Genomic DNA, 13357 nt, shown 5'->3' with positions numbered 1-13357 from the left:
ATTCCTGTCAGGATATCATCCTCATCCAACCATGTCTCACTTATTCCAATAATTCTTTAGTGAATAAACTCAATTAATGCAACCATTTCATTTTCCTTGTTTCTTAAACTTCTAGCATTTGTATACAAACATATCAACTTATTCCTGGATCTATAGCTAGTTCCACTGATACCACTTATTTGATGTGACTTCTCCATGCTTAACTCGAGCCATTTCTTTTCTTCTTATTTGTTTTAGAACCTTCAAATCCAACTGTTTTTTCCTTGATCCCAGGTCATCCCCTTCCCTTTTTGTCTACACACACATTCACATCCTCTTAGAGCATCAACCTTTCTCATGCTGTGTTCCCCTGTCCACCCTGAGCCTCCCCCTCCATTTCCCTGTCTGTCTTGCACACCTGTTCTCTCCTTCTCTATACTCATGCCACTACTCACTTCTTCTTTCATTACCACAATTACCACCTCTTTAGTCTTTCTGTCTTACTCTCCTGTTCTTCTACATCACTTTCCACTTGATCAGATTCATTCTTTACACTCATTTCTCTACTTCCCAGCAGCAGTCTCTCCACATGACTCGCACCAAAACCATTCAAATGCAGTCCATCACTCTTATATAGTTCACTTTGTCCTTTAAACTCATTCCACACATTAACAAACTGCACTCCTTTCTCCTCACACATTTCCTCAACATATCATCATTAATAATCTTTGCCCTCTGCCTCATCTCACCACTGCCATACCTGGGCAAAACACACTTACTTCCTTTCCTATCACACTATTATCTTTTATCCGTCTCAACAACCTCCTGATATCCTATCTGACATGTTCTTCGTACCCATTCAAGTCATTTGTTTCTATTACAACTAATAGAAACTAATAGAAGTTTGCTTACTTCTTGTATCCAATGCCTCAATCACTCTACTCATTCTATCTAGGAAAACAAACTTTGTACATCCTCTCGTCTAGCATACCTCTAATAATTGAATCACCATACAGTGCCACTTGTGGGTCTTTCGTTACTTCTTTTATACCAATATTATTCGTTTTTATCATTGTCACTCTTCCATACATATCTCGAATTAACTTCATTCTGCATCCATTTCATCTCTTGCTCATCTTAAACAACTCAACTTTCTAATCTTGCATCACAAGGATACAGTATTTTTTGCAAGGATAGAAAGTACAAGAAGGGAGAAGGCAGGGGGGGTGCTGCTGATGATAGCAGGGAAATTGTCTACATAAGGTAGACATGAAAGAGGGGAAATAGTGACAATGGTTATGAGGCAGTGTGGTGCAAAGTGGAGGTTGACATATAGGCATATTTAGTTGTATAAATAAAAATTCACGCGTATGCAACAGTAATTAACTTTTTAAATATATTGTCATAAGTATCATGAGACATCATCAGTGCAGTTAATAAACAACAATAGGAAGTACATTAAAGAAAAAAACATTAGTGCACATGCTTATGTTGGAATCCCTCTATATACACAGTATCATGTTTAAGGACTAAATACTATTGGGCTGTAATTAAATTAAAATATAACTGATACATTTATTTTATACAGTTGAGGATAACAATTTCCCAGATTTATGGGATAGTGAGACAGTCGTTACAGTTAAGATTGGGTCTATGCTGTAAGGCTTCAGCACTTTCTTTATATAAACGCTCATGTTTATATATGGATCGATGTAGTAGCTTGGTGTGTTGCCATTGGATCCTGTGGTTGGCATTTTCAACTCCATGTTGTGCAAGACTAACTTTGTATGGTTTGATAAGATGAATGCTACCTAGTGTATACAAAGTGCCATGTTCTTATTATTTGTTTTACTATGGACAAACAGGAAGATCTGTAAATGAATGCATCTCTGAAGATCAAAACCACATCTGTCTTATCAAACCTTACAAATCTGGTCTTGCACAACATACAGTTGAAATGCCAACCATAGGATCCAATGACAACACACCAAGCTACTACATCAATCCATATATAAACATGAGCATTTGTATAAAGAAAGTGCTGAAGCCTTATAGCATAGACCCAATCTTAACTGTAACGACTGTCTCACTAACCCATAAATCGGGGAAATTGTTATCCTCAACTGTATAAAATAAATGTATCAGTTATATTTTAATTTAATTTAATTACAGCCCAATATTATTTAGTCTTTAAACATGCTATTGTATACAGAGGGATTCCAATGTAAGCATGTGCACTAATGTGTTTTTTTGAATGTAATTCCTATTGTTGTTTAATAACTATACTGATGATGTCTTATGATGCTTAAGATGAAATATTTAAAACGTTAATTATTGTGGCATACATGTGTATTTCTAGTTATGAATACTCTAGGTTTCTCTATATAAGAAAATATTTAGTTGTATATTGCTATATGCCAGGGTAAGATAGGTAAGATACTTCTTTAGAAAGATACTTTCAGGCGCAAACTTTGTTTGCTCACACATGGATAAAGGATTAAACTAATTTTATTATACTCTAACCAAGTGAAAAATAAACTTTCAACAACTTGGATTAGTGAACAAAGCAAGGGTAATTATTATGGGCAATTTTAATTATGGCAGTATAGATTAGAATGAAGAAATAGCATTTGAGAATAAGGAAAATGAATTTCAAGAGTTCTTAAGAGATTACGATTGAGAGTTTTATATCTGATCATTTCATCAGAGGATGTAATTGTGAGTAGAGTTTTGCTCTTTCCTCCAGTTGGTGAGAGCGATCTGAAGTGATCACCTAGATTGTGGCTAGCCATATGCAGACTTCTGTGAAGGAAGGATATATGCGAAATTACTAGGTTGATGATTATGACAAGATTAGGAGAAAGTTTGAGTGGTAAGGAAATAAATGCTGCTTGGGAACTGACAAAGAAATACATAACAGCATCAATGTGTAAATATATTTTGAAGGCTGAATAAAGTAGCTGTAAAATGGATGAATGAGGAGCTTAATCATGATATCTAGAAGAAGATACTTTGGAGGCAGTGCAAGATGAATAATGATAAAATTAGTTTAATCCTTTATCCAAGTGTGAGCAAACAAAGTTTGCGCCTGAAGTATCTTCAGGACTAGGGCAAGGTGATACCACACCAGCAAACTTTGTTTGCTCACACTTGGATAAAGGATTAAACTAATTTTATTATACTCTAACCAAGTGAAAAATAAACTTTCAACAAGATGAATAATGGTAATAATCATTTATATGAAAGGTATAAAAAACAAGCCAGGGGAGTGACTCAGTAAGGAAAACAAAAGTGTGTATAAGCAAAAATTGGCAAATCAGGCAAAGAAAAATACTAGACAGTTTTTTTAGATATGTGGCAAGTAGAAGGAAGAATGATTGTGGTAAGATAGATGATGTTAATGGATGAAAATGGTTGAATGGTAACTACTGTAGAAGACATTGTTGAGGTATTCAGTGATCAATTTATAAGGGTGTTTCATCTTGATCACTGAATACCTCATGGCATTGAGGAACTTAAGTGTACGGGACATAAGGGAGGATGGCTTAATTGTGAGTAAGAAGGAGGTATTTGAGGAAATAACTTTGTCACTAAGGCAATAGGATTTGATGACATATCTTAAGAGAATTGGCAATAGCATTAGCATGCCTGTTTAATAAGAGTCTTATGACAGCACAGGTTCCATGGGAGTGGAAAGAAGGTAAAATTGTTCCACTGCACAAAGTTGGCAATAAGTCTGTAGCTAAAATTATAGGCCAATCTGTATATCTGGAGTTGTGGTAAAGGTACGAGAGAGAGAGAGAGATTGGTGAGAAACGGGTTGATAAGAGCACTATTCTCTGTGGTTATCAGCATGGCAGATTGTTTTACTAACATATGTACTATAACAAGTTGACAAATACATTGTACAGGGAGATGCATATACAGTGGTGTACTTTGATTTTCTAAATGCTTTTGATAGATTACCTCATTACAAGCTGTTAAATTGAAACAGATAGGATTGGATAACAGACTTCTGAGTTGGATCAGTGACTGGCTGTCAGATAAAATCAGAAAGTTGTATATGGGGGTGCAGTATCCTGAAAGAGGAAGGTCACTAGTGGTATTCTGCAGGGTCAGGTTTGGGACCATTGTTTTTCAATTTGTATATTAATGACATTGGGATGGGTTTAACTGATATGCAGCTGTTTACGGATGATGGAAAATTGGGACGAGCAATGCAGAGCGAAGTAAATGTTATGGCCTTACCAGGAGGACTTGAATTGATTACTTGAATGAGCAGGTAGTAGAACTGTAGAGGAGATGAGAGATCTTGGGGTGGTGGTGGACAAAGCCCTAAAATTCAGGGGCCACATTGCACAAGTTGTATTAAAGATGTCACATTGGATAATGGCAATGATGCAAAGGACCCTGCATGCAGAAATAGAGGTTATGATGCCATTGTATAAGGCCTTGATCAGGCCTTATGGATTATTGTGCATTGATTTGGGTGCTGGGTTTTCATGGCGATGAGGATATGTTAGAAAGGGTCTAGAGAAGATTCACAAAGGTGGTCAGTGGTCTTCGGAATGTGAAGTACGTGGACAGATTGAGAGAATGTAAATTGCAAAGCCTCGTGAATAGGAGGAAGGGGGGGCAGATATGATTGAGACATATAATCTAGTCAGGGATTGTAATAAGGTTGACATGGAAGAGATTTTTCATGGAATGGGAGGGGGGGGAATAAGAGGTCATCGCTGGAAACTGTAGGAAGATGTGAGCAGAGGAGTGAGGAGAAAGTTCTTCGTATGAGAGTGGAATGCTTTGCCTGTTTGTTTTTGAATTTAGACTCATTGAATTAGTTTAAGGCATGGTTGGATGAGCATGTGTGTAATTGTGTGTACCTCCCATGCACGATGAGTCTCTCAGTTCATGGAGGTCAGATGTTAATAATAACATCAAACTTACTAAAATATCTGTATTGTTTAATGCTAAATTCTCAAAGTTTTAAAATGGGTCAAGTTTTTTTTTATATAGGATGTAGTATGACCAGTGAGGGGGGGGGGATATGAAAGCTTACTAACTGGCTTGCTAATATATAGTATTGGGAATCTGTAGCATATATTATATAGGTCTTAGGGGAATTGGGTTTGTGGATTTTTGGTAATCCATTGATGCCGGGCAAAAACTGCATCCTAGGCTTTTAACAGTGCCCACAGAAGCACCTTGCTTAGTAAGATTGTAGTCTTTTGTCCATGTGTTTCACTTGGTTTTGTGTTGCCTTTGTGTGTGTTGTATACATGTCTTATTATTAAAATATTGGAAAAATTAAATATATTATTTTTAATCCTTTCTCAGTGCTGTTTTCCTCTATTAATCCTCTAAGATAACTTTTTTCTAGCACTTAAGCCTTTACACATAGGATGAATAATCCTACACATTTGTTATCTACTGAAAGTAGATGACTTCTCCCTCTCTACTATTTGTAACATTTACCTTACCATATGCAGTTCACTTGAGAGAGAGGAATGTAGTTTTTTTACTAATCTGACTGTGAACCATATATACTCAAATCCTGTCAGACCCAGATAAATTGAATGAAATTTTTACTTTTTACAAGAAAGGTATTTGGTTATAAATGTCTTTTATAAGAGGTTATTCACTGATTTAGCAGCTATCTTGTTTACTGCTGTAACTTCTGTAATGGTGCAATGTGACATATAGTGGGATTTATTAGCCAGGATGTCTGTGAGACAGAGAATATTATTTTCATAATATATAATATTTATATGATAAGGAATTTGTCTGAATGTTTTTTTTTTGTTTTTTTTTTCCAGGAATGGACATATGCAATGCGAAGAAGCATGCAGGTAATAGTTATATTTTTATTTAAGAAATGATTTTTAAATTTTATTTGCAAGTGGTTGTGATTATAGTGAGCTGAGTACTGAGAAAGCAAATGTTCAGCTGGAGTTTTTAAAATGTTGCTTTGCTCATGTTATTTTTTATTTCTGATTTGTTGTTGTGGGTTCTGTTTTATGGTATTACTCAAATTGAAATTCTATTATATAGTGAAACCTGTGAAGTATTCATAACTAAACATACACATGTAACCACAATAATTAAATTTTTTTTAATAAGTAAATATTTCATCCCAAGTATCTTTGGACATCATCAGTACAGTTATTTCAAACAATACTAGGAATCACATACAGTTAGGGCGCATGCTTACAATGGAATCCCATGATGCGTGCAGTAGTGCATCATGGGATTCCATGATGCGCTACTGCACATTAAATTAAAATAAATATATCTGATAAAAAGTTATCAGATATATATATTTTAATTTAATTCTATAACATGCTACTGCACGCATCATGGGATTCCATTGTAAGCATGCGCTCTAACTGTATGTTATTCCTAGTATTGTTTGAAATAACTACTGATGATGTTCTAAGATACTTAGGATGAAATATTTACTTATTAAAAATAATTTAATTACTGAGGTCTCGTGTGTATGTTTAGTTATCAAATTGAAAACAGAATTTGCTTTCTCAACGCTAATGTCAGTAGAGTAGCGCTCGGTACTTAGCTCACTTTTTTACATATGAAAAGCATAGGTAATATCTCATATAAAAACATATGAGATGTTTTTATATGAGATATTACCTATGCTTTTAGATTAAATAATATAAGAGCTGAGAAATAATTGGCTTAAATTACTTGAAGGATGCAATCTGTGTCAGTATCTGTGACATTTTACTTGCTTCTCCCTCAGTTACAACACTACCCTTCAGTTTGGTCCAGTTGCACTGAAATTGAAAGGGGATTATGAAGTATAAAATATGAGGCAATTTAAAAACATCTGATTTGCTTTAAAATTGTTATATGATCCAACACCTAGAACTGTTTATAGAAGATACCCCACTGGTGTCATTCAAAATAATTAACAACCAGTTCTATTTTTTTTTTTTTTTTTTTTCAAAATGTGTATATGCTAACCAAAAAATGTTTGTGTACGATTCATTATTTCCCTTACATGTGACAGTTGACGACAACAACAGTAATAATTCATGCAACACGCAAATTTTTTTGTTTTATGTTATTGTCGAAACTTACCAATTGCTGGCAAACAAAGACCACAAGGCAAGTTGATGCTTTGAGCACTTTGGGGGGAGGTATCAAGAAAAAGGAGGGTTCCCCTTTTTTCTTGATCCAACTGTCAGCAGCTGTATTGGTGTAACTATGATTTCAAAAACAACATTGCATCCCATTCTTCAAGTGTTTTCTCTATCAGTTTTACAGTTATGAGATAGAGAGATTTTTAGTGAGGAAAGAATTTCTTTTATATGTAGCTATGTTGTTCATTAAACTGAATGCCCTTTTTTGCTTCTGCAGAACTCACAGCCACTACCCTCATAATTTTTCTTGCTTCTTTGATGATTTGGGGAATTTTAGCTTTAGGGAGATTTCATTCATCCACAAAATTTTGAAAACCATTCAGGATATCTTGTAATTCAACATTTTACATTGTTTATGCAAATTTTCTTCTCCATCATGTAAAGGAGAGAGAGACTTGTTGTTGGCCAAATGGCAATTTAATAATCTCACTTCGTCATCAATTATTTCTTTAGTGTTATAAAATGTCGACTGCCTTAATTGTTGGCTGCCGCTATTTTTCTGTATTCTACCATATCTTATTTTTGCGCACACTCCACACTCTATAGTGCAACACATTTGTTTTTTGACTGCACCAGTTAGACTATGTATTGAACGTGAAGCTATAAGATTCTAAACTGAAGAGAAAGCAGATATTGTTATTATTCCCTGCTAAAGTTAATCTTTGCTTTAATTTAGTTGTGGCTTGATCTTAATCGCAATTTAAGATTGATACTCAACTTTTCATTATTTAATCTTATGCAGGTTCAAGTATTTTAGAAATAGTGCATTGACAAAATCAGCCCAATGTGTTGATCAGAAATTTAGTTTTAGTTCTCCTGCACTCCTACTCTTAAAGCCTAAATACGATTTAGTACATCCTACTGATCAAACTTATACAATTTGAATGTAAAGCACTTCTTGAGTGCGAGTTATTATAACAACAACAACCAATAACAACAACACCATTGTTATTTGTTCAATATTAACTTATGCTATCTCATGCAGTACCTTTCTTACACTTATAATATCAGCTTGCACAACCTTATCGTAATTATTTACATTGTCACACTAGATTACAAATAGAGGCACACTTGAGGTGAATTGTTTGGAATTATTGCATATCTAAGTACTTACAATGAGTTGCAATCCTTACAGTATTCTCGTTCAGTACTGTCCGTTACGCGAATCTTTAATCCACATGAAAGTGCTCCCTTCTTTTTTCCTTTCTTCTGGCTTGCTCTTGATTTCTTGCTGGACTTCTCCTTTGTTTGAGTCATTGATAATTCTGTACCCTCTTGAACCCTTAATTCGGTGATGTGGTGGCAGTGACCAAAAAACAAGTGGTTCCTATACCAGCAAAGATTCCTTTTCTGTGACTGTAATGGGCAGCTCTCTTCTAACGAGGCGTTCTGACTATAGACAGCAAACTTCTCATGGAATGAGGGAATGAATGCTGCTCTATCGATGACCGACAGTGGATCTCACATGGTGGCCGAACCAGGTAAGAGAAGGCTGAGAAACCTAAGACGAAGTCCCTCTCGACACTAGAGCTTATAAAGGCCTGAACTTCATGTTGTACGCATCTGTGTCTCTCTCGAAACTTCCGTATATGGTGATCATGGATTGACATCTGGACATGATGACATCACACTTTGTGCGTCTTTTGAAATTGCCATATATGGACATGCATTTACATTGTTACATAGTGATGTCATTAGTTTAACAAAGTTTCACAGTTAGGTTATTACATAAAAGGATTTATAGTAATAATGCAAACAATGACATTTCTTTATGTGTAATTTCCTAAAGAAAAAACTTGTAAAAATAGATGTGATAACTTATTTATCATGTGAGATTTTACAGCATGTTGCAGTAGGTTGAACAATAATAGCAGAGCTGTGTATGAATCCTGCTCATTATTTAGCAGTCTGCTTTTCATATTGTCAGTGGCACTCTGTGGATTAATTGTTCTCTTGGTATTCTTATGTGTTTCTTATTAGAAACAAATGGCATTATTATTTTGCAAGTTTCAGACTTTACAACACTGGGCATATGCTTCTCATAATCATAATTTAAAATTCTGAATTTTATGAGTTGTTTATGTTATAATGTTTATTAGTTTTAATTTCATAACACGCATTGTCGGCACTTGCGATGTGCCCTTTATTGAAATTGTTTTGTCAAGGTGATATGTAAAGCATTTAAAAAAATTTATGTACTTACTGGATATGATATTTGTATTACTTAAAGGAATTTTATTGTAGTTTAAAATGATCAAAAGTTGTGTTTTATGAAGATATTCTCTTGTCGTTAATGGGGACAACGTGCCAGCCATTATGCCTAGTTTCTCGCTTGCCACTTTCATGGAGTGCGCATGCTCGCCGATAAGTTTGATTCATGGTTGACAGTTGACCAGTTCGGTATCGAAGCAACGGGTGTAAACAAGACAGCATTTGGAGAGAAAATTAGAACACAGACTGGCAGATATTCAGATTCGGAGGAATTTGAGTTTTTTTATGTGACAATCAGAGGAAAATTAATAGTATATTCTGAAAAAGGAATCATGGAGCTATGAAGTTTCAAAGTGGAATAAGTATTGATAAATAAAAGAAAATATTGCTATAGATGTTTTAAAAGGAATATTCGAGGAAACACTAATTGGAAGATTAGTAGTGGATCCCGAAAAGGGAATCATAGAACTGTGAATTCTTTTAAAGTGGAAGAGTTAAGACTGTCAATAAGCATTAGTGTATAAAAGAAGAAATTGCTATTTACGTTCTAAAGGAATGTTTGAGAACTCTCTGATTAGGAAGTTTCATCTATATTAAGGACACCGCATTTAACTATTATTTCTGCTAAAAAGAGACAGAATTGAGTCAGGAAGATGTAATGTGTGCTACATGAGTGATGAGAAAGGATCCTGTGAAAATGAAGAATAAAGTCATATAATCTTCGGAAAAGGGCCTTGACAGAGAGAGAAACTGGCTATGAACATTTTATCATTGCGCAAACAAAGTGTTTAGTCTAGTCTTAAGTGTAAGTTTATTTTTAAAAGGCCTTGGATCCAATTAAATTTGTAGTTATGTAATATTTGTTTGAAGTGTATATATATATTGTTTGTGTTTTATTAAATGTGTTTATTTTGTATTTTGGTCTTGAATCAGTGATTTATTTGGATTCTGAAAGAAATAGTAAAAAAGAAGTCATTGCACCAATCGGAGTGAACCCTTGGGCAATAAATAAATATAATAAAAGCACTCGGAAATTAAAAATAATTGTTAGAAATACAGAGATTAAGTATAATAAATAAAAATTCAATATGAAATTTAAATAAAAATCTCTAATATTAACATTATCCCTGGGATTTGTAATGCTAAAGAAAGAAAAGTGGGTTCTTCCAAAATGTCAGTCTTCAATGAAGCCCATACTTTTCAACTTTTTCTTCAAACCAGTAAGATTGTTCCTAGAATGTACAAAGTTGGATATGCTTTCCACACCACTTTTGTTGTTCTTGCACTGCATGCTGGTAGTACACAATGGGAACCAAAAATTCTAATTTTAAGGATTTCTACTTCTAAGTCTTGTGCAATTCTCCTTAATTCAATTTGATTTTTGTTTGATGTATGGTAAAACAAAAGATTTTATTAATGAATGGTTAAAATGATTGACTGGGGTCACTGACTTAATTGCATTATGTAATGCTAACCTGAGCTCTGTGATTCAGGGATTACCAACAAATGAGTCCAGGAAAAAGTGTGTATGAATCCTGCTCATTATTTAGCAGTCTGCTGTTCATGTTGTCAGTGGCATTCTGTGGATTAATTGTTCTTTCCTATGTGTTTCTTATTAGAAACAAATGGGATTATTTTGTGAGTTTCAGACTTTATACAACACTGGGCATATGCTTCTCATATTTTTCCCAGGAAAAAGTGAAAGTCTGGATGCAACTCCTGATTTCTGTTGTAACGTGCTGTTTGCTCCATGTGAACAAAAAGAAGCTGTTAAATTTTTCTTTAAATAATTTTCAATGAATTCATGCTCATTAAGAAATAACAATGTATCACAAATTGTTTTTGCATCTGTCAAGTCCAGCTCTTTTTTTTAAATCAACAAAAACATTAACAGTATCTTCAAGTCATTAATGTTAAATATTAAGAATACCACTAAAACACTGTGTGAAATTGTGCTTGGTTCATAAATAATAATACAAAGTTTGGACTTCTGGGAATTTATTTTAGAAAAAAACTGATTTTCTCACCTCGTGGGAAATGTTTTTTTTCCACAAATACAAATAAATGTCATGATTTAACCCATTTTTCTTTTGTAGCATGAATTCATCTGTTATATCCGACACTGGATGGTTGTACTTTATCAAACTATATACTGAATTGAAAATGTTGATTGCTGACTTTAAGTGTTTTTAATTACATTTATCAACTATTATGGTCAATTTATCTAAGCTTACTTTCTTTTATGATTTGCACAGCTTTAGAATGAGTAAGAGAAATGTGATGTTCATGCAACTTTATGTATTGATGCTTGCTGAATTTCTTTAGTAGAACCACATTGCAGATACTTCTGCTGACTGCCATTCTGAAGAGAAATGAATACTACTTTTTGAATTGACACCCATTGTTGTTATTTTTGCACATGTATTACATTCAACATTCAGCACTTTCACTACTGGTTATTTGAAGCCATGGATATTTGTTCATGAAATACTGCCTTTGACTATCCAACCATTTGTTAAATTATTGAATTTTCTTGTGGCATACCTGTGTTGGCACTGAGAAATGATAAGTCAAACTCATTTGAATGTTCACCTCTATTAACAAAAACCTCGGTCTCACCATGCACTTTAATCCTCTTACATGAGTTAATGCCACTACCGAAAAAATTTATTATGCTTCTGAAATAGTTAGTAGTGATCAAACTATTTGATAGTGCAAGCAAATTCTTTGTTGTTGGCAAAATGTTAAATTTGGAGCAAAGGTTTTGCATAATATGATTTTAGGTATAATGTGCATCAAGAAAGTATGAATGTTATATTAAAAAATGCTACATTAGTGTGTATTTTCATTGTTGATATGTTTGTGCAAAGTTGAGACAAGGAGTCATGGTTTCCATTGCAACTAACTATTTTCAAATAATTATGCATGACCGTCAAATGAATTGTGCTCATGGCCCCCTAGAATAATTATGGTTTTCATTTCATTTATGAAAACATTTAGCAAGGTCACAAGAATATAACTGCTACTTTTTTTATTTCTGTCCCCATAGTAAGTGGCTCTGCAAACCAAACTGGTGTGAAGTGACTGAATGATTATGTCAGATACTCCTGGGTCACTAGCCAGACCGGTTTCAGCCTTTATTTAGGCTTCATCAGTGCGTAGCTAGACCAAATTAATACCAAAGGGTATAGCGAAAAGAACTTATATACTCTGCTATACGAGTTGTCCAAAAGGTACATCCATTAAGTTACTTAAATATAAAGAGCCAACAGGCTTCATTTCAGCGATATAAACATTAATTAAATTAAGGGGATATTAGATCCCACATTGTTTTAAAACTGAATAAGAAACTCGGAGATTGGAATCAGAGGGTTTCATGCCGAATATAGTATAAAAAACTATAAAAGTATTGGCGAATACTAGCGTGAGCTAAATGCAAGTAGTCCTAGAACGTAGTACAAACATGTTTATATCACCGAAATGAAGCCTGTTGGCTCTTTATATTTAAGTGACTTAATGGATGCACCTTTTGGACAACTCGTATAGCAAAGTATATAAGTTCTTTTTGCTATACCCTTTGGTATTAATTTGGTCTAGCTACTCACTGATGAAGCCTCAATAAAGGCTGAAACCGGTCTGGGTAGTGACCCCACCATAACGTAATAACAGCATACATTTCCTAGGAAATGTGTTTTTACATTATGGAAAATGCCAAGAATAAAGATCAGAACTTTACCCACCTTTGCAACGAGTTACCCATGTTTGTACTACGTTCTAGGACTACTTGCATTTAGCTCACGCTAGTATTTGCCGATACTTTTATAGTTTTTTATACTATATTCAGCATGAAACTCTCTGATTCCAATCTTTGAGTTTCTTTTTTTGGTTTTAAAACAATGTGGGATCTAATATCCCCTTAATTTAATTAATTGTAAATTGTTATTTTCAAGCTTCACTATCAGTTGATTCAATTTTTCTTTAAAAGCATTGATAGAACTAATCATAAC

The 13357-nt window shown here is 34.2% G+C and overlaps 1 protein-coding gene across 2 annotated transcripts in view; it reads left to right on the top strand.

The window, feature by feature from the left end:
• The window catches only part of LOC150101593 (serine/threonine/tyrosine-interacting protein-like), a 264341-nt gene that overhangs the window by 24045 nt on the left and 226939 nt on the right, over nt 1–13357 (top strand). For both annotated transcript variants that reach the window (XM_090400470.1, XM_090400471.1), the window contains exon 2: nt 5796–5828. In XM_090400470.1, coding sequence (XP_090256596.1) covers nt 5796–5828 — 33 coding nt within the window. The remainder of the gene's footprint in view (nt 1–5795; nt 5829–13357) is intronic.

Source organism: Typopeltis vanoorti, chromosome 11 (genome assembly GCF_054136105.1).
Source record: "Typopeltis vanoorti isolate ZY-2024b chromosome 11, IOZ_Tvanoo_1.0, whole genome shotgun sequence".
NCBI classification, from domain to species: Eukaryota; Metazoa; Arthropoda; class Arachnida; order Uropygi; family Thelyphonidae; genus Typopeltis; species Typopeltis vanoorti.
This window is presented reverse-complemented; position numbering and strand designations above follow the sequence as displayed.